Raw genomic sequence first — 24,868 nt, 5'->3', positions numbered from 1 at the left:
GCCCAGGTCAGAGTGTAATCTGTCCTGCCACGTTCCAGGAACATCTTGAGTGTAGTAGCACTGTTGGAAGGAAATGATCTTAGGGATGATGCAAGTAGACACCATCTAGCGGAGCAGAAAAGGTGAAGACACCAACCATGAGATTTACACAGCTTTGCAAAGTTTAGAGCTGGTGATCTTTTTGGGAGGGCTGATGCAGTAGCATTAATTACCCCACACAGACATTGAAGTTCTAAACACGTAGTACCTGTTGCAACAAGAAAGTTAAGCAAGTCTGACATGCTTGATCTCCAGTCTTTTGTGCTTCCTTCTTGATTGTTGCTGATGCTAGTTAAAAAAAACCCACTGGCTTTCATTGCCATATAGTAACAATGTTACAATGTCAAACATCTTTAACAACTCATTTCATATCAGATTCAGTACTTTGTTGATAATTTAAGTTGTAAGATGTTTGCTGCAGTCAGTTCCTTGGCTGAGGTATGTCACCAGCATGTTTATGTGCTTTGAAAACCCACTAGGCATGCCCTAATGCATTCTTAAAAATGGGTTGGACAACAGACACACTCATACACAGCTGTGAGGTTAAATAACAGAGCTCTTTAATCACAGAGAGAGAAATGAAGGAAAACCAAGCAAAACATGCAAAACAAATTAACCAAACACATAGCTCCTTTTTGAGCTCCTGATTGACTTCTTCAAGTCCCTAACTATCATGGCTGGGCTACACAGCTACTTACTAGCTTAAAAACAGTATTTCAGTCTTCACAAATGACCTCTAGGCACTCTTCACAAGAGAACTTCCAAATGTTCCTTGGTCCACAGTTACACCATGACTTGGTTGGTAATTCTACCTCTGGTGAATGGAGCACATAAAGGATATGCCTTCTAGTCAATAGACAGCAGATAAACACCAATCCAGAAAGCACCTGCTTCCTGCTTTTTAAAGTATCATCTGATCAGTTGTCCTACAGCAACAGGTCAGGTGACAAAGTAGTAGCTTATTCCTCCAAAGGATTCTGGGAAATGTAGTTCAGACAGGGCAGCCATCTTGTCTGAGCCAACTGAGCTCTTACAGTGCTGATTGGAAGAAATTAAAATTTTCATCTGCGTGTGCTTGAAAGGGCATTTTCCCTGTACAACTAAATACTGCAACAATATCCTTTACCAATGAAATACATTGCATGCTGCTAGCCACTTTCTCTGCCTGCTGACTAAAGACAGTGGCAGTACAATGTACAAGTAACTCTGACAGTAACATCTTACTAAGGCTTTACTCTATGAACAAAAACCGTTATTCTGAAAACTCAATAGCGTTTTTTCCGATTCTGGCATCATCCTTTAAATGTATGCAATACCTACTCGAAAGCCAAGCACTCATGAAACAGAATTAAGCTGCCCGGTAGTGTCAGCTCACTTTTAAGTTCCAATGGGAAGAGGTCACAACTACGGAAATTGCAAAATAAAACTCAATGAAACGAAAAGAAAAATAGAATAAAGCATTAAAACACATTTCCCTTTTTTACATTACTATACGGCCTTACACCCATTCCCCGACTTACGTAAAAGTTACATTCCTTCAAGTCTTTATGCAACCCGATATGTACAGTATGTAATTTGGAAGCGACACTTTCTCAGCCATTGCATGAACCCAAATGGAAAATGATCAGTCCTGATATTTATCACTGCAAACAACTTTTAAAGAAAATCATTCACTTCTAGAACTTTACATCAGAGCAAGTAAACTCACAGCCGCCCCATGTTGCTGATCCTACTTTCAGAAAGCTTTTTAGCACAGCTGCCAAAATAATTACTTTTAAATTAGTTACAGTTGAAGCTTTACTCTCCTGCCTTTTACTAACGGGAACGCTCCACTTACTTGCATTTTCTCCATAAGCCAACACAAAATCATCCTTTATCATCCTGTAACAGAAGATGTTCTATCCATCCTCCGTCACAGCCCTCTTCTGATATACTCAGTAACTGCAAATATCTGCAATAGACAAGAGATACGGTTTTGAATAATCTTTACCTAGTTCTGTCTCAAAATCTGTTCAACCCTATGACATTACATGTGCGGCTGTTGTCTTGTCCTTGCTTGTCTTCCATTGCTTCTCTCATGCGTGCAATGTCTGCTGTGTGCTTGCTGTGTTAACCTTTTAGTCATGACCGTGTGAAGAGCAACCCAACGGTAGAAATTAAGATATGTGAAATTCCTCATTGCATTATTGTTTTGGAAAAACTCTTTGCCTGAATTACTGTTTTATTAATGTACTGCACAATATAATGTGCAATGTAATATCATGTAAATGATATACATACGTTTATACATACTATACGTTTATACATACTATAATGATATAATACTGTCACTTATTGTGACAGTGTAGGCTTGTATTATGACAGTACTGCAAAAATAATGATAAGAGTCATAAGTGTCAGTGTGTGTTCTGATGTGTGTAAACTTCAGCTTCTGTATGGTTGTACAGGAAGTTGGTATTATCGATTATGTGATAACATACTTACATCTTCCTCATAACCCTCCCCCATACCGCTCTTTAATTAATTAGATCCATAATTCATTTATTAATTAGTTTGACATGTACTGTACATTTTCAAAGCCCTTTCTTATATTAAAACAAGCCATAGTTGATGTGGCCTGTGCACAACAAATAATGTGGTAAACATTCAAAGAGTGTGTCAGAGATTAGTACATGTGGTTTTTTACATAATTATGCAATTAATACTAGAGTGGTCAAAGGGAGATTTGTGAATGTTGAAAATGCTTGCACACTTGTGATGCTTGAAAACAAATACACCACTCTCCAAGGTTGGCTTTAACAATTTAGTTAACTAGCCCTCTGATATCTCCAGTAGCTCATATGCTGTTCTTGTATACCAAAAAAAACAGGTAAAACAGTATAAATTACTATATAATAAATGCACATGTGAATCATTCATAATGGGTCTTGGAATCACTCCCATTGAGTCATGCGACCAAGTTCATAATCATTCATGCACAGCAGATAAATGATAAATTGGAAATGGAAACTATCGTGCTCAGTGGTCTCTCTGAGGCTATTTACAAAAAAAACACTTTTTCAAAAATGGATGACACTAGGAAAGACTGAGTAATCTATTTTCTTTATTGATTTTATTTCAACAACACTTCCTTTGCACTGTAATACTGCACAAATGTGTACTGCCTACCGGGAATATATATATTCTTAAAAGAGTTCATGATTATTTAAACATGATGTACAGTATGTTAAATGGTTGTGCACCGCTTCAAACAGGACAAAGCAACATTTTTGGTACTTCACTTTAATTACTGCTGCAACACTGCAGGAATAAAAAAACGCCCTGCAACACCACTGATTGCAGGCTCAAAAATGTTTTCAGCATCTGCACGCAACCAAACATTTGCACACACTTTTCTAACAGCAGAAGCGGAACTCAGAAGAAGTGTCAAAATTTCCTTGGAGACCACGTCCTGAACAGAAAACTAAAACAACCAAGATAACACATCAAAAACATTTCCCTGCGATGATTCCCACACCCCTTAATGATACAAAACCTTACAGGAGTTCGAACTTCATTCCAATGACTGTATATCATGACATGAAGAAAACACCAAAAACACATACCTTAAATGGACCTGACCTCCTCCAGATTTTCAGAAAAGTCATACATAAATATAACAACATAAGAAGCCCCGGAAAACATTTCCAATTTACATTTGAGTTCTTTACAGATCTTGCTCCAATAATCATTCTTTGTCTTCTCCTTGAGTAGCACTACAGCTTATTTGAGGTTGGCTCTCTTAATGGTACAATTAATGGACTGCCCAGTGTGTAAAAATGTTTACTGTGCAATGTGTCTGCCTGTATGCAATTTTCTGTAGTTTCATGGGAAGTTCTAACTCAGTCAAATCTCTGTTTTTGTAACCTCTGGAAATTCCCAACCATTTCAAACCAGTGAAGAGTCAGACGAATATAAACTACATCATATCATGCTGTGAACATCCAGGAAACAGCAACTTATAAAACTTATAACTTAAAAAAATAAATAGCAAATTAATAGCTAATAAATTACTGTATAATGAGAAAATACTGTCCTTTTTAAGGATGCGAACAGTTTGCCACCTGACTACGTGAGTGAAATAACAGTGTAGTGTATATTCAGTACATTCAGTACCTATAACTTTTTTTGTTCTTCTGATTCTGGTCTTTGTTCAGTTACCAATATGAAGGTCTGAACACTAGAAGACCATGCTGTCTTTGCTGTTGTTCTAAGCACTTTTAAAACCTGGCTTACGGTCTCTGTTTTAATTCTTTCTACCCTACTGCTTTGATTTATGTAAATCTGTTTTATTGTTCATTGGTTTTAGGTTATGGTGACATGAGTTTCAAGAAATTAAAAGCACTGAATGTATTTTACACAGCTCCTTCAAAAGCAATACCTGCTTACTTCACATAAAGTCCAACATTTAGCATATTTGACATTTGTTAGGCTATTTTACATTCATTTTAATAAAAGTCTACATCAAGGGTTCCCAAATATTGTACAAAAATGCATTTTACCTAATAGACTCATACATGATTTACTTAATATGCAAAAGAACTTTCATGTCCTATTTGCTGTTCTTATTTTCTTTGGACACACTTCCAAACCATATTTGATTTACTTCAGTTTTCTTGAATAATGCTGAACACCTATAGTATTACAGTCTGCATCCTAATCTTTGTTAGAGTTATAGTTTTTTCTGGGTTTACTGCAAGCACATACAAAGAAGGAGTACATTCTGTTAAAAATTCAGCCCAATTTTCCCCCCATAATTTGACTTGAAACCATCTGCCACATCTTCAGACATTTGTTCTGGGTGAAAAGAGCTTTAATGATCCTCTTGGGGGGAACATTTCTTTATACTGTTTCCCTCGCTGTTCTAGTGCACTGACAATATCAGCTTCAGGTGAATGATGCTGATTAGGCTGCTGGCCAGTTCTTTGCAAAGCCCTGACTCCTTATCATAACCCAAACGGTATGCAAATGTAATCAAAAACTTTCTTATAAAATATTAATCATACCTGTTCTGGCAAATCACACTCATTGGAAAGCTGAATTACTAGTCCTGCTTCTTGAATATGGTTAATGGTGTTGAACTAGTGTACCTCATGAATCCTGCTGCTTCTTTTAATTTTCCTGGTAGTCCGTTTGAAATTACAGTAATGAATCATCTTGTCATTGAAAAAAGGCGGCAGCCTCAAACTCTGCCTGTTGCCTTAGCAAAAAGGTGATGGACAATGTTAACGTTCTGAGTGTAGAACACAAGTCCCAGCTTATAAAACTACACAGATTCAGCTGCCTACACGTACTTTAAATTTAGTGAGTGCAAGAAAAGCGATTTCCCATAAGACACACTGTCCAGCCACTGAGTGTACAGGCTGATTGCACTGCCATGTCTGAGTCTGAGGCACACATGACGGAAACTAGTTGCTCTTAGTGTGTTTTAGAGTTATATGTCAATGTACTGACACTTACAGTAGTTCCAAACTCTGGAACGGTGACATGACCAAGCAGAAAGGTAATGTTTCCTATTTCGCTAAGCTTTGAAGCTAAAAAATGTGGTGAATTGATGAGTGGAGGAAAGATAATTCCCCATTGTACCTTAAAGAAAATCTTACATGTTTATAAGCTTTCAGGTAACTTGCTTTCTTTTATATACTGTATGTCACAACAGAATTATTCCAAAATGACACTTTTACATACATTATATATAGTAGGCTGCAAAGGAACAAGTAATAGGTTTATTCCATGCTGAAAAAAAGAAGAAAGAAAACACAACATTTTGGCCGTGGAGCCTTCTTCAGGTGTGAGAGAGACAAGGCAGTAGGCAAAGGTAAAGTAGCAGGAGAACAAAGGTTGGGAGGGAGGAGGAGTGAGAGGTGGGAGCAGGGGACAGAAAGAGAGGCCAATCAAGAGGTGTGAAGTCAGGATAGGTGTAGGGAGGTGTGAAATGAAACTTCCAATGAATGGAGAAAATTTAAAAGAAGAGTATTCTGTCGTTAAGAGAAGGGGGAATGTGTGATCCTATCTGCAGGATAAGTTTGGTTTCGGTAGTCTTTCTGATGTATGAGTTCGGAAAACCGTCTTTGAGAACACAGACGGAGAGATTAGAGTGGTCACGGCCGTCAGAGGTGAAATTAGAAACAATGGGCTTGGAGAGATTTTTTATCTTCACAGCCCTGACATGTTCTGAACTTATATATAGTATTATGTAAAAGTCCTTTCTTCATGCAGGGTCAGTTATTTTCTAGGTCCATTAAGTGTCCCTTTTTAACTGTGATGTGATTTCCGGTGAGTATTGTACATTTTTGTGCCATTGATTTGATTTCTGTCAAGCCTTTCTTCTACGTCTCAGATTGTGTTGAATGGATTTTTGCGTCGTATTTGGAACAAAGGTGCTTGGCTTGCTTTTGCAAGGTCGAAAGTGATCCAAACCCTTTCTCTCAGTGAAACGTGTGACATAAACCATCTGCAGTTTTTTAGCTGGGAACATCAGCTGCTGGGAGGAAAAAGCCATCCTATGAACTAAATGTAAGTCAAACACACGCCTTTAATAATGCATTTTTTTTACCTTAGCTTTCATAAATACTGCCTACACACAAAGATAATTGGAGCCCAGCCTGTCTGCCTTTAGGGGTCTTAGTAAGCAGGTCAAAAAGCAACTTTAACTTCCGAAAGTTAATGCACCAAATCAAGCGAAGGAGGAGTGCCTTAATTTAACTGTAAGACAAGGTTCAGTTCACCTGGAAGCAATGCAAAAAAGGTGTGTGTGTGTAGGGGTATTTCTTTAAAAGGAGAGGAAGGGGTTATTATGAAACTCACTGAAATGTAAAGCTGTCAAAACACACGCTTCTTTTGAAACAAAGTGCGACATGAGTGCAAATATAAAGACCTCAAATGAAAAAACAAACAAACCATATCTTGCTGCCACAGAATGCAGGAAATTGTTGAAAAATAAATTGTTTGGACGTCTAAGACTGATGTATATTCATGTGTTTTGTCTCTCTTTTTTGTAGTTCTTTCACACTCCAGTGCCTGAAGCTCTACATGGGTAACATCACAAGTCTTTATGTGGTACTATCTGCAACGAGCATGACAGACATGTGCTTTCATTGCTGCACATTAATTTTATTATCAGCTTTGGCATCTTGCATTGCTCTCAGGATGACATGCAATCCTTTTAAACCTACTGCATAGATTTGTGCATGCAATTATTAAATTAGCTGAACCGTATTATGTATAATACTGTATACTCGTTTCCTCAATGGTTTCTTGGTAGATATACTGTACGTACAGTAGAACTTAGAATAAAGGACCTTCTGCTATGTAGACTTTAGAATGAAGAATTTGAGCATTTATGTTTAATCTATGCACATGTAAACATTATGACAAAATGAACTGCAAAGTTAAAATTCTACCATGTATTAACCTAAAACCAGTGTTTTGAAAGATAACACTCCCTGAAACCACTGTCTTATCCTTTTGGTTGCTAAGAAATGTCATCTCATTTCTGTTATGACAACTGATACCTCATTTCACCGTTTTTACCAAAATGATCCTTATTTGCACAGTTGTACAGTAAACGTTGTCAATACAATGCAGTTCCCAATATTCTGGTGTTTGAACAAAGTAGACTTGCATCGGACTCAAAACATTTTCTAATTTTTTTGGGCCCTTGTCTTGCTTCTATGCAGCCAGAATCACCGAGAAAAATTTAAGGGACATGGTTCATCATGGCCCACTTGTCCGTCTACTATGCTGATCGTCACCGACTAAATTTTAAACCCGATTTCCCAACACATGTATACTTAGTATATACAGACAAAATCTGCAGGCATAATATTACTCAGTATTTACTGTACATAAATTCAACTAGAAAGTAAAAAGAATGATTTTTTTTTATTGTTTCTGCTTGTAAGGGACTCTCCCTGAGCTCAGAAGCCCACTATATTTGTTCTCTTATCTTTCCCTCATCATATCACAAATGAACAGTACTTTCTTTCACATATTCATTTGACAAGCGCATTTCATTCAAATAAATCTGCCTTTTCTAATTATCAGAACTCTGAACAATCCCATGCCAGTCAACTACCTATTCATAAGAATATAAGAAAACATATAAGAGTTACAATCAGTTTGGGGCTGATTTGCTGAGCTCGTGTGGTTTCCTTTCTCTGTGGGAACCATTCACAGCATGGTTTCAATGTTTGTGAAGCATCACTGAAAGTGTAAGTAGACTAAGAGTTCAACAAGGACAACATACAGTAGTCTGAATTCCTGAATTCAAGATGGCACAATTTGTCGAAAATGCAGTATAATGTGCAAAAGTATACTGCAACTTTTATTGATACAAAACAATGTACAAGTCCTGTATTCTGTGATGTCATACAGGCACAGTACGTATTTGCACAAAACTAAACCTGTTTTAACACAGGTAACCACAGTGTTTGTTATATGATGCTAGTCATATGAAACTTAACCAACATGAAAAGGATGCAGCACTCTTATCATAGATTTAGGAAAATAATTCCATTTCGTCCCATGTACCTAATTACTTATTATCAATCATAATATGAAACTCGTCTGTCTGCATTTCATTTTAAAATATATACTATATTATATACACTACATATATGAACAGATAATTCCTCGCATGATGACGTATAAGTTGCTTTTTTCACAGGCACTTAGATGTTAAGGGTGAATCACAATGCTTGCAATATTTTCTCATACTCCGTGATTCACCGCATGTTTTATATTTGCACTGTAACGTGTTGCTGCCTAAATGCAGCTGCATGTCAAGTGTGAGATGGGTGATTCATGTCTTTTGATACTGCAGCAATAGGAAATCTTTTAAGCCATCCTCTAACTGCTTAATCCAATAGAGAGTCATGGGGGAGCCAGAGCCTATTCCAGCAAGCAACGGGCACAAGGCAAGATACACCCTGGACAGGATGTCAGTCCATCGCAGGTTCAGACAGATACAAACACTCACACACACAAGAGGGATCTTTTATTTACAGAAGCCAGTTAACTTACCAGCATGACCTACCAGGGAGACAGAGAGAAAACCCATGCAAACATACAAACTTTGAACCCAGGGTCCCAGTGCTGTGAGGCATAAATGCTAACCATTGAGGCACCTTGCCTGTCCAAATAGGACATAAACAACACAAACTGAATTAATGGGAGAATGCAAATCTATTCTTGGTAATTGTTCATAATTATTGTTATTTTCAAATGAACGTGCTGATTTCACCAGCAGCATTCACAAACCTGGCTGCACGCACATTTACTGCAGTACAAAGCAAATCAAATAGGCTATCTAATGATAACCTGTGGTTGTAATATTATGCTGCTTTTTTAATGGGAAGCCTTGCTTATTGGACTTTGCATTGGACTTTCTTCCTTTGGACTTCCCAGCACTGGGCCAGTACCCAATTTTTCCTCAACACCTTAAGATCAAATGTTTCTGGACAACTATGTGATGACTGTATATCAAATGTCTTCCGAGGTGCATTCATCCTCATCCTAACCTTATGGAATCCACAACCTTATCAATGTGGCACCGCTCAACTTTTATTGACACGCCACAGGCTTTATGAAGCCAGCACAGAGTTTTAGCCTTCAAACCGAACGTAAAACATATTCGCGTTGAGCAAACTGAATGTCTTTTGAGGGTCTTGCAGCAAAGCATGTCCTATTCCCCTATTTCACAAAGCGGATGAATTTCACAAAACAGTTCATTCGGAGTTCATTCTGTCACACAATATGGAAAAGACTATCACAGAATCAAGTAACTTCAATGCAAAGGGGGATTTCTCAGTCGAGGGATGGGGAAGGGGAATCCACAAAGATACGAACAATGCTTTAGTTATTACTTACCATGCTTAACAAAACCTTTTTAGGCCCCCGAATGAAAGCATATTTCATTTCTTTTAAACAGATAAAGACAGTCTTATTTTTCAGGATACCCAGTATACAACTCTTTTTTTGTTAGTGGAAAGGAATGCTATAGAGCTATCCAGGTGGATGCCAATAAAGAACAGGCTACAAGGCATAAACCTTCTTAGTAATGCTTAATCTTTCCATTTAAACATTGGCTTTGATTTCTATTTTTCAAAGACACAGTAAACAGTGTCAAATGCCACCTGAGTGTGGGCGTTAAGACAGTCCGACCCAACGTGGTAAAAACACTGTCTTTTGCGCATTTGTTCTCATTCAACACCACAAACGGGTTGTATCAATGGATTATAGAGGGACCATTTTGCATCTTTGTGCATTTGTTTGCTTATACCATTCCAGCGGCTTCTATGTCCAACAGATGTTGGCTGTTCAGGAAATTCATGCCGACAACTTGTGTAAATGTTTCACTTCATCAGGAAGGCTTTAAAAGGTAGGGAGGCACATTAACCATTAAGAAAAGCCACATTCCTTTGACTGTTTTTGCTGTCTCCTGTATCCTTTGTTCTGTGGGAGTAAGCACTGACACGCCACATGAAGAGAGTAGTTAAGCCTGGGCAAAGATGAGTGAGCAGAGCCATATGTTCCCGTCTTCCTCAAAGTCATAACCAGGGGTCAAGATCTCATGCTTACCAAGTCCTCTATAATGATTAGGCAAGGCGTTCCATTGGATTGGCACATAAAACACAGTGCAGTTGCCTTAGTTGTCTCCCAGCTTCATGACTGACATCTAAGCTGTGAAATGCAGTTGAGCATTACAGTACGTGTTGAAGAGCTTGTCTCTGGCCGAGCTTGGCCTCTTTCTACCTCGGGACCTTAACAATCTAATTTTGCTCTCCCCTCACTTCTAAACAAATCTAAGAATGCTGAGCTTTGGTAACACACTTACATCCACTGCTGACACTGAGTGTGACACCTGCTAATAAAAGAATAATTATTCTGAACTCAATGAGGGAACTTAGATTCAAACACACCAGTGTAAATAAAGCACTACGTGTCTTACAATCCAAAGGCAGGATGCAGTTTTTCACTCAAACAGATATTTACAACAAACCAGCCAACCATGCTGTGAAACCAACTGACTTAACAGCTTCCTTTTGTTTCGAACTCTCTTAAATTATAATGATCATTATTTTACTTCGAAAATGTAGTCTGTCGTGGTTTGAATGTGGAATTTTGTTGTGTACCTATTCAATTTGGAAACAGCAACTATTTTGTCTTTGTTTCGTGTCGGACTCCTGCACTTGCGTGAAAAACAGGAGGACCTACACACATACCTATCAGGGCGGTTTGTTTCGGGACATACTGCAAGCTCCATTGTGCTTTGCAGGAAATTTGCTGCCAAAACTGAGGAGTGGGAGGCCACTCACTTACTGCAAGCTTGCTAATGCTTGGCACATCACAGGAATTTCAGTGTCGCCAAAAGCCAAGAGAACTAGCTTCTACCCTACACATGTGGTGCACTGCTAATGATGTGCCTCTGCTTGAGAAATTTTTATCACTTTTTTGGGTAAAAGTAACATGACTCAGGCTTGAACTCGTGAATCCTGGACCACAGACCAAAAACAACACTTTTAACGATAGTGCCTTTACTGGTAAGATAAGATAAGATATAATAATAAGATCTCTTTATTAGCCATATACAATTTCTTGCATTAGGAATTTGTCTTTTCGCATACCCCAGCTTGCTCTCCATGAGACACACAGACAGGGAGAGAAACTTGGTGTAAGAGCACAGGGTCGGCCATTGTACAGCACCCCTAGAGCAGTTGGGGTTAAGGGCCTTGCTACAGAGGCCAACAGAGTAGGATTCCTCTGCCAGCCGTGGTATTTGAACCGGCCACCTTCCAGCCACAGGCACAGATCCTTAGCCACAGAGCCACTGCTCCACCCAAAAAAATGCTTTGGGATGTGTGGAGACCCACAGATTTGAACCCGGATTCTCACCTCCCACAGACCAGCGCCCTACAGGACGAGCCACAGTGCTGGGGGAAGTAATCCACTTAGGAGCCTTGCTTTTGAGTTTTTGAGGCAGCACTGTCATCTTTTGTCCAAAGGATCTAAACTGGATTCCTTGTCACGTTTGTAAACCCCTCCTCTTAAGGACGCTCCAGCCCTTTTTTGTTCTTTACTCATCTCCCGCACCTGTTCCCTGTTCCAGCCCCCTTTTCAGTTCCTCTTAAAAGCCAGTCACCTACTCTGTTCCGGGCTCTGCATTGGTTCCCGTACCAGGCGAGTCCGGGACCTGGAAGCGCCTGGTCCCGTCAAGCTTTTAAGTTCCTGTTCCTGCCGGTTCTGACCCGGTTCCCATTTTTATTTTGTTTGTCTTGGATGGACCGCCCAGTTTTGGATTTTCGCCTTCTCATGGATTCTCCCTTGGACTTATTTCTGGATTGTTTGCCTCGGCCACACTTCCCCGAACACCAGTGCACCATGGACATGCCCCCCGTTTTCATTCCTGACTCCCGCGTGCTTTTTCCCCGTGTTTTTCTCACTCTACCCCGGATCGTGTCGTCTGCATAGGGTCCTGAAAGAACGCTTTCGTTACATTCCCAGTCACTGACTCTAAGATATAAAGACAAATAGGTTGACTATTACCTTGGAAGGCTCCAAGAACATTCATTAATAACAAATTACACTGAAACATGATTGGGTTGGTGCACCACTTCTTCTGATCAGTAGTCAGAATTGTTCTGAAAGAAGACAGTCCAGAGAGACAAGTCATTATACTTTTATCTCTCCGGGCACTGAAATGATTATGAAACACAAAGCAAATGGCACTGGGGAAACAAAAATTAAACTTTCAATTCCTACATCCTGAAACCTTGCAGATTAAATAAACAGCACCTGCCTGAAACTGTAATCATTTTTTTCTGTTTGTTCAGGTTCTTTCTTAATTACTAAGGGGTTAATTTTAAATTCTTTACGGTTCATTTGGGGCTTCAGTCCAGATGTTTTTTGACAGTACAATACAAAAAAAATGAAAACTCCAAGTTAGAGCAAAAACAATTACAGGAAGCTGACATCAAAAAACAGAATATTTAATATTGCAAGAATATTACTTCGGTAATAGACTTTTTGGTAAGAGAATTTGAAATGTTACCTTGTCTCACAAACATCTGTTTTCGGTACATTACTGTACTGTATATACTGTAAAAATGTTCTGTACAAAGCAACTCAAGAGATTAACAACTCTAAAGAAATGGATTAGCTATGTATTTCCAAAGAACAGAATAAACAAAATCATCCCCAAGTTTTAAGGAATAAAAAGAAATGGCAACAAATCAGTATGAAAAGTTCACGAACTCTCGCATACCCATGAGATCTGTAAACTTAAACACATCAAATCCTGATGAACTGAAGCATATTCAAGGACAGAACATTTTCAGTCAGTTCAGTTATTACTACTTTGTAGTTCACTTTTTTATCCTCATCTTTCAAGTGTTTTATCAGGTTTTTGTGAAGAAATTTGCCTGCACTAAAAGGAATTAACTGTGTTCTTAAGCTCAAGTGAAATACAGAATGGATTGTACATAATAGTACAGCAAGTCTATGCTCGTTTTCAAAGGGGCCAAATGGGAAACAAAATCATATCCTCTTAGGGCTAGGGAACCCAATATAATCTGCTCACTTTTGTTTACAAAAGTATTTTTATTAAGTTAAAAAAATACCTACTGTATATAGCGACATTGTCTGAAGTGCTGTTAATAAAAAAAAGAGATTTAAATGATAATTACAAAACCATGTTTCTTTGTTTGAGCTATTAAAAATATCATCACAAGAGTACACACGCTGTAGCCGGGAGTTGTGGGAGGGTCAAAGTCTTGTGAAACACCTGTGGAGTGTCTCTCCGGTAAGAAATAGTCTTTTCAAGTAACATACAAACATTTAATTCATTGTTCCATTGTGTTTTTGCAGATCTTTGTCTGTTTTAACCAGGAAATACATTGTTTGGTAGAGGACATAGTGATAATAAAAAGTCAAGCCTAGAATACAGACAAAAATGATATGTAATATTTCCTAGGATTGCTGATATGAGGTTTTTGTGTGTAGTTTTCTATAAGACTTCCATGAGAAACCTTTCTGTTGCTGGTCACTAAGACTGTAATTTCTACATCAAATGCAGAAATGTACCCTCCTCACTTCCAGACTTCAACATCTGAGACATAGTGGAGAAGTATGCTTTTCATTTAAAGTAGTTTAGGTTTTAGGCTGTTTCTCTGGAAAAAATTAAAGTGAGAGTATTTTTATATTGTATTAATATGTGGACTCTTTGCGCACACCCTGACACTAGTCAATTGCAAAAGGCTCTTCCTCATTTGTTTCTGGGGCCAATTTTCCCAGAAGCCAAATAACCAACCAGTATGTCTTTGGATTGTCGGGAGTAACCAAAACACCCAGAGGAAACCCATTTGAAGACAAGAAGAACATACTTTATAAGCTCCACGTACGTAGCACCCTGGAAATTAAACACTGTGCCCTCAGCTCTGCGAGGCAGCACTGCTAACCTCTGTGCCACCGTACTGCCCTTGCAATATTTAAGGAAAGTCTTCAATGATAATTAGATATTCTCTGTCTGATGAGATGCCATGTTGTGTAGAGGATAGATCTCTGGACTCATGACTGTTGTACACTGAGCGAGGTACTTTAGCTCAGTTGCTCCAGTCCATCCTGCTATATAAATAGGGACCAGCATTGCTTGAGGTTTATCCCTGTGATGGGCTGGCGTTCCATTCAGCAGGGCAGTCATGTGCTCTCATGTCTGCTTATCACCATGGTGTTGAGATCTGGGGCTGACCTGGAGCATGCCACATCTGTAAGACAGGCTGAGGAATCCAATCCCTAGGTTCAGGTGAAGCAGGCAAGGTAGAGAATGCACCGGACAGACAAGCTGAGCTGGGGTTGTGTTGGGCAGACAAACAAAACTGAATACTCTGTGTAGCCAGGCAGATCGGAATATTTGCTAATGACGCCATCTGTGGTCATGTAACTTGGAAACAGATGGGGATTCAGCTGATCGGCAGTATTGCTCAGACTCAGAATAGACGGTTTAGACGGGTTCAAACAGAGTGCAGGGCAAGTGGCCGACAAGCTGTTTCGTGTAAGCAGTACTTCTTTACACAGGGACGAAGCTCAATGACAGAGCACCTGACTGCGGACAGGACAGGGTTTTTGCATCCAGCGCTAATGAGTTACAGTAATTAACTATTAAGCAGGGGCAGGTGGCAAGGACAGCAGCCCGATCATGTCCTCACGGCTTCAGTTGCTTTGGATACTGGGGGTTGTGAGATCTGATTCCCCTGGGCTACACAAATTACAACAAAGAAAAGATCTGATAAGCCAATGTTGCTGGTTTGGGTATAGAAATTACTTAAAACTCTGTTTAATGAAGCATGTCTGGTCAGGAATAATTATTAATTACCACTTGTAGATTTATAAGCTTTAGCCAACATCTTTAGATCTATATTGAGTAATGAAATACGGGGGATGTGATCCACATACAGTATCGTTGAATCCTTTGTTTAACAAATGAAATAGATTAATGCTTTTTGGATTGTTGTATCGTGTTTACACATTCCAAGTGATGGATATTGTAACAAACAGTTCTTTCTGGACCCTATGCAGACGATACAATCTGAAGAAGTGAGGAAACAATGGGGAAAAAGTCTTGCAGGAATACAGGGATGAAAACAGGGGAGGCGTGTCCATGCAGTGCTGGTGATCCGGGGAGGTGTGGCCGAGGCAAACAATCCTAGAAAAGGCCAAAGGAGAATCCAAACGAAAGCAAAAGTCCATGGCTGGGTGATCCATCCAAAACAAGAGATTAAAAACAGGTGCCGGGTCAGAACCGGCGGGGGGAACAGGAACAGGAGCAGAGAGTTAAAAGCATAACAGAGCCAGACGAATCCAGGTCATGGGCTCGCGCGATGCGGAAATCAGATGCAGGGCCTCGATTGGCGACTGCGTCTGGCTTTTAAAGGGGGACAGGAAGGAGGCTGGAACAAGGGACAGGTGCGGGGAATAAGGCAAACGAGGAAGGACTGGAGCGCCCTTAAATCGCCAGCAAAACTGTATCCTTTAGGTATCTTCCCAAAGTGTAGTGGTCAATGTATCTTTCGTAGTCAAAGGTTTCTCCACAGCCCTGTTTGTGTCTGTCTGAATATTTAGGTAGACTTAATGCACTAAGGAACTGTTATGCTTTACAACAAGAGTCTCCCTATAAAGAATGCTTCTCATACAAATCTCAGAAACAATCTCTGATTTCCCGATTTACTCCTATCTTCCATTTTAGTTATTCAACCATCAAATTTATTCATGTATGCCTGTTTTTACGTCAACTTGTTTCTTAAAGAAATTTTCTTAATCTCCAGTGTAACCAATTCACATTTTGAAGTTGTTTGTAAAAACATCTTTTTCCATTCCATTCTTACAGCCACAAGCTCAGCATAGTTGAATTCTTTACCTAGAGACTCCGCCATTACTGCAAACAGCGCCAGCCTTATAAAATCAATTTGAAGAGTGTTAGAAAAGTTACACATAGACTCAAATCCTGCTTTTAGTTCTCCTCTCAGGCATGGGATAGTCAAACTGCCTGCTGACATTTTGTTTAAAAATGTAGAAAAATGTACATACAGTACAGTACAATATATCTATATTGAGTGAGAGCCTTTTAACTACATCAGTCTCTCAATCCCATATCAAGTGACCTCAGAAATGCTCACTCAAGGCCAATTTTAAAATTGGTGCCTTTTTCTTCCTATAAAGTGTGATGATCTTTAACAATATTGGGTTGTTGTCTACTGACCCCCATAAGGAAGATGCATTTTGAAAACTATAGGGCTATAATATATGGACTGTCACTATATTGTGTTTCTTCAAAGCCTGAGGAATCTGTAAACACTTGGTGGGGAGGTTGGGAGAAGCAGAAATGAAGACAAGTCAAACTTAAGCTTTGGATAGAAAGTATTTGTTTACACTCACCCTTACACTCAAGATCAATTGCTTAAACTAGTACATAATGTAGTGTAGTATTATTAATTGAGTACTAAGGAGCAGCAAACAAGACACCCTGTTCAAAGGCAACTATGACAATAACCTTCTGAACAGATTAAAGGATACAATGTATTCTCAAACTGTGGTTCTGACTCACTAATTGCTTCAGGTACAGCATGTCTTACCATGGAGAGAGGTTGGTCCAGTTTTGTCAATTACAGGATTTTACCCCACAAAGGTATTAAGAAGAAATCTTTTCACTACCATTCACAAAAGAAACATAAAATAAATCAGCATCGCTACTTTATAAATTAATATATATAGTATATGGAATGAGAGCAAGGAATCTTATAGCCTGGTACACTGATAATCTTTTTATGCACTCTGATTCCTTGATATATCTACTCATTTTAGGTTAAAATTAATCCTTCAAACACATATGTGCATTTTAAACTCATTTTACTGTTCAAGGTTCAGTAGTTACATCAAGATTAAACTGTAATGAACACAATGGAGGTCTGATATACGTAGAATGCATTTGGTGTTGCCTGGCTGGGGGAATGGTAGACTGATTGTAACGTACCCAGACCCCACTCACTCTTGACAAGACATGAGCTAGAGAGCTGCTGCAAAGGTGTAGATTGGGATGGAAGAAGGCTGTGTGAGAGATACGCAGAATTAAGTCTTGGGTGCAAGATTTATATATGCAGGCGAGCATAAGTGCGCAAGATTAGGATATAACATTCCTCCCAAACTTCCTTTATAAACCTAATTAATCCTGGGATAGTTTGCAAAATTGTTGTATACTCTCAAGCGGAACGCACAGTCAAAGAAATCTCTAATCATGACATAACCTCAAGTTTCACATCAAGGATATATGACTGTATGAAGATACGTCCATGTAATCAACGGGAAATGGCGCCATTATTGGGCCGATCCAGAGTCAAATGTCAGAGAAAACCCACAAGAGACAGCTACTTATTTGATTTCAAAGGATATACAGAGTCCAAATGGCCCTGGCGGTACTGTCTTTCTCTTCACAATGGATATCTAGTGAGCTAAGCAAGTCTCAGTGAAAGCTTGGGGTTTCCTCCTTAGGCCAGCCATACACTAGGCCCGACACAGAGGCCTCCGTCACTTGTGAGCAGCTGCAGATCAGGGCCTGGAACTGGACCAAGCATCACCCTAGCACAAAGAGCTTGTTGTACCAAACTTCAGCAGAACATGAAATAAAAAGAGATAAGCTCTGTTATATGGCTTGCCAGAACGAGGGACTTCCCAAATCATGAACAGAAAACAAGGCCTAAGACACACATTGCTGGCTCAGGCTGGAATGTCTAATTGTCCAGAAGAATTCACTGTTTCTTTTACCGGTTTATACTAAAAAGACCTCAGACAGGCAAGCAAGTTGTAGGATCAGAGATATGCAAATAAAGTCTCAGGCAAGTGGAACCTGTCCTGATCAAGTTAGAACTTGCTTTGAGAGAATGCAGTTTTTTTTTGTTGTTGTTTTCACAGCAATGAAATAAACCATGGGGATATTAATCAAAACAGTCATTTCGAAGGATTGATTTCCAAGCCAAGATTACAGTTAAAATGCAAAATGGGATTTTAGTAATACATAGTTTTAAAACCGAACATAAAATTTACTTTTTTTTGACGTACTCAAAAAAAAGACAGTAGAAGCGGGATATCACAAACACTAAAAATCTAAGACAGAAAATGTTGTCAATAGCTGAAATTAAAAAAAAAAGATTTTGAAAGGTTTTCAAAGAAATGAAATACATTCATATACAAAATATGACATGAATTAATTAGAAGCAAAAGACAAGAGGTCACCACTTTGTATTGTTTCATTTGTAATGGTGAAAACATTGAAGCTGTTTCTAGAATCCACCAATAAGGATTTTCCATAAGTTCATTTTGTGTCAACTTCAAAACTTTGTGTCCCATGAAGAAGCAGAGAAATCATGTGCTGTCTTCCTTGTTTTGATCAATACAGAACTACACTGTACAGATACAGAACCAATACCATCACATAGTTCAGGTCCAAATAAAAATTACTGAGGCAACAGTCTCAGTTGATTCTGTGTGTACAGTACTATACATATGATCTGTGGTTGACCAGTAAGATGTTATTCCAATGTAACAGATGTATGCCCATATAAAAATATACAGTAATACAGTGCAATTCTGAGATGACTCACATCTCTTTGGGTTTGTATGAATTTGTACAACCTATTGAGTAGGCAGCTGTGTCAGCATGCGTAGGTTGCAAAGGAACAAGTAAAGGTTTATTCCATTCTGAAAAGAGAAGAAAAAAATTTTGGCTGTGGAGCCTTCTTCGGGTGTCATTATTGCTATTGAGTACTCACTTCACAACAGATTGCACACAGCAAGAGGAAATGTAAAATTGTCGGCCTGCACCTTCCTAAGCACAATTCCTAGTTTCAGATTCCTCATTCTTCCAGATCCTTGAATCTTCCAGATTACACTATAACAGTTTTATAATGGAGGGCTGGAATGCAGCAAGCTGCAAAGTTGTAATGGTTCCATATGCAATGTTTGATTTCGTTCCACCAAAATGGAAAATATTAGGATAAATGAAAGTTAACATTTTCTTCCAGGCCATAAATATTAAGAATTTTCAAACATGTAGAACAGTTGTTGTAGTACATCTATAGTGGAAGCTTTGATGTGTGCTTACAATGCATCTACATGCTTTGTTCTTGTGCCATGCACACAAGGAGGTTAAAGACCTGCCTATGTGCCAAAGTACATAATGAACTTTAGATATCCTGAAAGCTCGATTTCAATAACCAAAAATGTGTCATCAATGTGTCATCAGTCCTTTTTCATCCCATGGGAATGAGACAATAGTAAAAGGGTACAGCTCTAAGGAACAGGAAAGATAAAGCACCTAATTTGTATCTCACTCCTTAAAAAAGAAAGAAGTAGACAGGTTAATCACACTGTATCTGGGACAATTTCTTTTTAAAACAGAATTCAGTGATGAGCAGGTGTTTACGAAACAAAAGACGGGTCAGTTACGCAGAATTAGATTTCACCTCACACAGGGATTGTGGAAAACAATGTCTTACATCACACTGAAGGAAAAAGGAGAATGTTCCTCTCAGAGCTCTCAGCTGCTCACAGATATTCTGTCCTCCGTGTTCCACGTTCTACAGTAAATTATGCGAACACAGATCACGTGACTCACCATATAAGACTTGTCTTTGGCCACATTCAGTCATATTTCTATCAGCACATGAAAGTGAGATGAGGATTTTTGCCTTGTGCAGGTGTTTGTAGCACCTCAACAACACTTCCATCTACCACCCATATCCTGCCAGTGCTTTTATAACCCAGGATGACAAGTTTATTGTTGCTTATTATTTCAGTATTTTAACGACTCATGCAGTTAAATAAGCAGAGTACATTGTGGATATCAAGTATTTTTCTACGTTTCAGAATGGCATAAACATTTCTGTTTACGATGAAAAGGATTTTTTCCAAAAATGCAAACCCAGTATAAAGTCTCTCATCTTTAATTGTCACCATGACATGAAAAAACCAAATAACTGACTTCCGACAAGATTTATGAAAAACTTTTTTTTCTAGTGGAAGCCAAGGCACGACTTGGTCTTGAATAAAACATGACATCAGCTAACATCTAACATCAGCTAGAGTAGCTTATTTTAGTCCTTTCCTAAAACGTATTCTGATTTCTGTCTTCAAACTACACATATTTGTATGAAGATGCTCAGTTGAGAAAAAGATATCTGAACATTGAATCCTTGGAAGACATCATTGAGATTATGTGAAAAGAAGAAAGAGACAAGATAAATTGTATGGATCAGGGGATATGTAATGTTATAAAAATGACCAAATAGGGGTATATTATATATTACTGAGTAAACTTCAGGACTATCTGCACTTACTTTGCTTTTTCTTAAGACTGTTAAATTAAAAGGCTTGTTTCAAGTTGGGTAGAATGAGTAAACAGCTTTCATTCACACAGTTAATGTATCTTCACAAAATTTTACAGTGGTCGTTCTTTTACAGGCAGTAGGACCTGTTTGACGTCCGTCTTGTGATGCCTGTGTTAAAATGGTAAAACAAATTATTTCAATACCTCCAAATAACGTTGCAGCACATTGACATGCACCGATGAATGTAGAATTGAAGTGAACGCAGAGAGCTTCCCCTCATTTCTCACTTAGCAGCCCAGACTGTAAATGCCTAGCCATTACTAAATCTGTTCACTAGCTCATCCTCAAGGCCCTTGAAAAACCTAGGTTCTGACTACAGTATATTGTAAACTGATGTACAATCACTAAAATCATAAAAATGTAACACATGTCCAAAATATAGATAAGATTATGTGGAAATCTCCGAACACCTAAGAGATTGAAGGCACATACAGTACGATCTGGATTTATCCCGATTTGTAGAATTTTTTCTCACTGTTGTAAAGCCAGCTAAAAGCAGTCTTTTCTAAATTAACGTATAATTTACCTGTGAACAAGTTTCATGCCTGCTTCCTTATTTCTTTATTTTACTAAAGATAATGGTAAGGTACCATCTGAAGCAATGTGAGAATAAACCAGTTTAGGCACAACAACTTTTAACAGAAAAAAAAGGATACTCAGATTTCAATATATTGCGAAACAGATAGAATTAATAAGGAAAATCCTAAAACAATCCAGTCTTGAGAAGGGATTTCCACACCTTTTAGAAATATGCTTGTTTCTTAAAAGAGCAATACACATATAGTGTACTCTTGTGTATTCAACTTGTATTACAGCTTTGGATAAAATTGTATGATTGATTTGGTACTTTAATGTTGGCTGTTGAGTTGATGTTTTTGTTTGTCAAATCTACTTTGGGAATGAAATGAAAATGTTGATCACAAAAAGTGCTGTTCATAGGAAGAAAATAAGACTTTTAATAGTATAACAATAACAATCATAACCACATGCTGATTGATGATGTGGGCTGTCATTGTTAAATGGAGACAGTCAGTGTTTTTGAAAACACATCTCTCCAACCCATTTAGTAACGATGTTTTCACTTTTGTTTTTCAGTAAAAAAGAGCAAAAACAAAGCTCTGTCCAGAGCTGCTGTGAATATGGAATGGTTTAGTGGGGAAAAAAAAAAATTACTTTGTATTCTCTATAACCTGAAACGGAACAAATAAAATCTACAACTCATTTAACTAAATTAAATTTGTAATGCATGTGATTATTGTATTAATGCATGTAACTATTATGACTATAGTCATGCATGGTTAACTGGTTTGATCGATTCTGTTAGTTTTAATTTTAAAATTAAAATTAGTCTGCGTTATTTTTTGTTGCTGGTCTTGTTCTTACCATTTTTCAAAGAATCACACATGCAATTGAAATGAAATCATGACCGGTGATTTCACAGCTGGAGTGTAAAAACATGGTCACGATTGTGACCAGCAAGAACATACATTTCATTGGCACACTACAGCAATTTGCAGTGACCATGACAACACACACCCAATTTATCACCGTAAAAATATATCCTTATATCTATATATCTAAAAAAAACGTATTTCATTACCAGCACTGAATTCATTGAACATTGTGAAGAATTTGAGCTCAAAATGGAAAAAAATAAAGTTTAAGTTAGACAGGAAATACCACGCCCCCTCCCTCTCCATCAAAAATGAAAATTTCTGCTCTTTATTAAGTGGAGAAAGGAATGATAGAGTATGAACCTTTTGACTGACACTTAACATTAGTGGTCCAAGCTCCATTTTAATCTGTTCCCCTCAAGCAAGCGATTCAAAACTAGAATGAATGTGATATACTGTACTTTGTAAGTTTGTAATTTAGAGCACAAACTTTTTATTTATTATTTAAGATATTATTTTCTGTACATTATCAAATCTCTAGGTTTTATATTTTGTATCATAACGGATTTTAGCATCTTTATGTCTACCATTATTAGCTGAAACTGAACCAGTACCTATTTTTAGCTCCTTGATTCAACTTTTTACTTTTAAAGATAAATGTTCTTTGTTGACTCAGATATTTCCAGATTTTCAAACTAATACTTTAAGTTATGTACCTCATTTTTAAACTGTAATGACTATAAAACTGTTATTGTTTTTCAAAATTTTAAGAAAACTACTTTTCTCAAAATTGAATGTTCTGAAACAGAAAAAATGCAAAACATACTGTTACTTTGAAAATGATTGAAAGCAAGAGAAATTAATCACATTTTTGTCTGTTTTTAACAGTTTATTCCTTAAATAACACAAAGCTTTTTATGATATCAATCCATACTGTAGTGAATTAATACAAAGTATAAATCTGGATTATAATCTGACGACAGAACATTTGATTAAGATTAAAGACTGCATTAGCATAACAAAGAATCAATTTGTATTTCTTTCTTGAATGATTTTAAGTTCACTAAACTATCAAATGTACCCTCCAGAACAAAGCTACTGCCTGTGAAACTAAAAGGAACTAATTTTGAACCATAAAACATTTGCATTTACATCAGTGATTAGTATAATACTGAGTCATACACTGTTAAACAGATACTTTTATCTCCATGTATACAATATTTCCAAAGTACTCATACATATAAAGAACGTTATTTAAAGAATTCAATAACATGTATGCTGCCTTTTAATTTCAATTACACATTTTTCAAGTTATTGAATTTTGTGTTTACAATTGTTTTACACTAGAGAAAGTCTGTGATTCTACTTATCCTGTTAAAGTGATCATATTAATTAAATATACAGTATATACTCACATAGGTTTTATTTTCTTTTTTAAGTTTAAAGGAACAGGATTAATACCAGACAACAATACACTTCCAGACTAGCTCTCAAAAACAGAAAAAAATAATCTTTCTTTCAAGAATATACAGAGGTAAATCAGAATCATCTAAATGGATCAAAAATGAAAAAATCTTCAGATGACTCTTTTCATGAAACTGATTAACTACAGAATATTAACTAAATATTCTGAACCTGTTTTCACTTGGTATGCTTTTTATGTTAAAAAACAACAGAGGAACATATGGAATAAGCAGTTAAAGTAAACCATATTAGAGCTGATGACAATTAAACCAACAGAACAAGAGAAAGATGCCTCTACACAGCAGTTCTAATCGTGTATTCTTGCTACACACCTGTCAGTCCCACTGTCTAATACCATTGATCCATTTCACTGCATTGATATTACTCTGCACATCTCTGTACAACATCATGTGAACTATGGAATTTTGTAACCAATAAAAATGGTTAAAAATGTCTTTACTCATACAGTATTTACACTGGGTCATATTTTCATATGTTGGACCTTGTGATTAGCTTGTAGTAAAAGCATTTGCAAATTGGATATACTGTACGTATTTCCAATATACTAAAAAAGTGAAAATACTAATCACCCACATGCTATTGGGTTTGTCATCTTTCGTGATGTTTTTCTCTACTGCTGTTAGGTAATGCTGGTTTGCTTGTGCAGAACAGTTCGACTCTCTGGGAATCTTATACCTTGTGGAAAGAAGGGATAAAGAATAGGAAACAGTTCAGAGTGGCAATTATTTTTGAGGTCTTGAACTCTTTTTGTGCCTGCCATTTAAACCTGCAAGAAAACGTTGCATTATATAGTATGGAGTTTGCAGAAATGCTTGTGTTTTAACACTCTGTAGTAAACAGGGTGGAGGTCGTGTCTTGAAGATCTAAAAAGATGCATAGACAACAATAATAGAAGATGCAACTACTGCATTTAAATAAGTATTAATTTAAGTATTACTTTTTATTTCTATGATGTGTATAACAAATAAAGTATAGCAC

General features: G+C 37.6%; 1 protein-coding gene across 31 annotated transcripts in view; it reads right to left on the bottom strand.

The window, feature by feature from the left end:
- The window catches only part of LOC148654491 (uncharacterized), a 263,900-nt gene that overhangs the window by 59,175 nt on the left and 179,857 nt on the right, over positions 1-24,868 (bottom strand). For 13 of the 31 annotated variants that reach the window (XR_015941480.1, XR_015941479.1, XR_015941482.1 and 10 more), the window contains one exon: positions 1,877-1,990. The exons of 16 other annotated variants lie outside the window; for them this stretch is intronic. Coding sequence is in view for 4 of the 15 variants with exons in the window: in XM_088646744.1 (XP_088502870.1) it covers positions 1,877-1,919 (43 nt within the window). In the remaining 11 variants the exon portion in view is untranslated. Of the gene's footprint in view, positions 1-1,876; positions 1,991-12,624; positions 12,720-13,701; positions 13,728-24,868 lie in introns of all 31 variants that reach the window. 2 more of the 31 variants (XR_015941476.1, XR_015941475.1) reach the window with 2 other exon arrangements.

Source organism: Lepisosteus platostomus, chromosome 9 (genome assembly GCF_059453375.1).
Source record: "Lepisosteus platostomus isolate fLepPlt1 chromosome 9, fLepPlt1.hap1, whole genome shotgun sequence".
Classification (NCBI taxonomy): Eukaryota; Metazoa; Chordata; class Actinopteri; order Semionotiformes; family Lepisosteidae; genus Lepisosteus; species Lepisosteus platostomus.
This window is presented reverse-complemented; position numbering and strand designations above follow the sequence as displayed.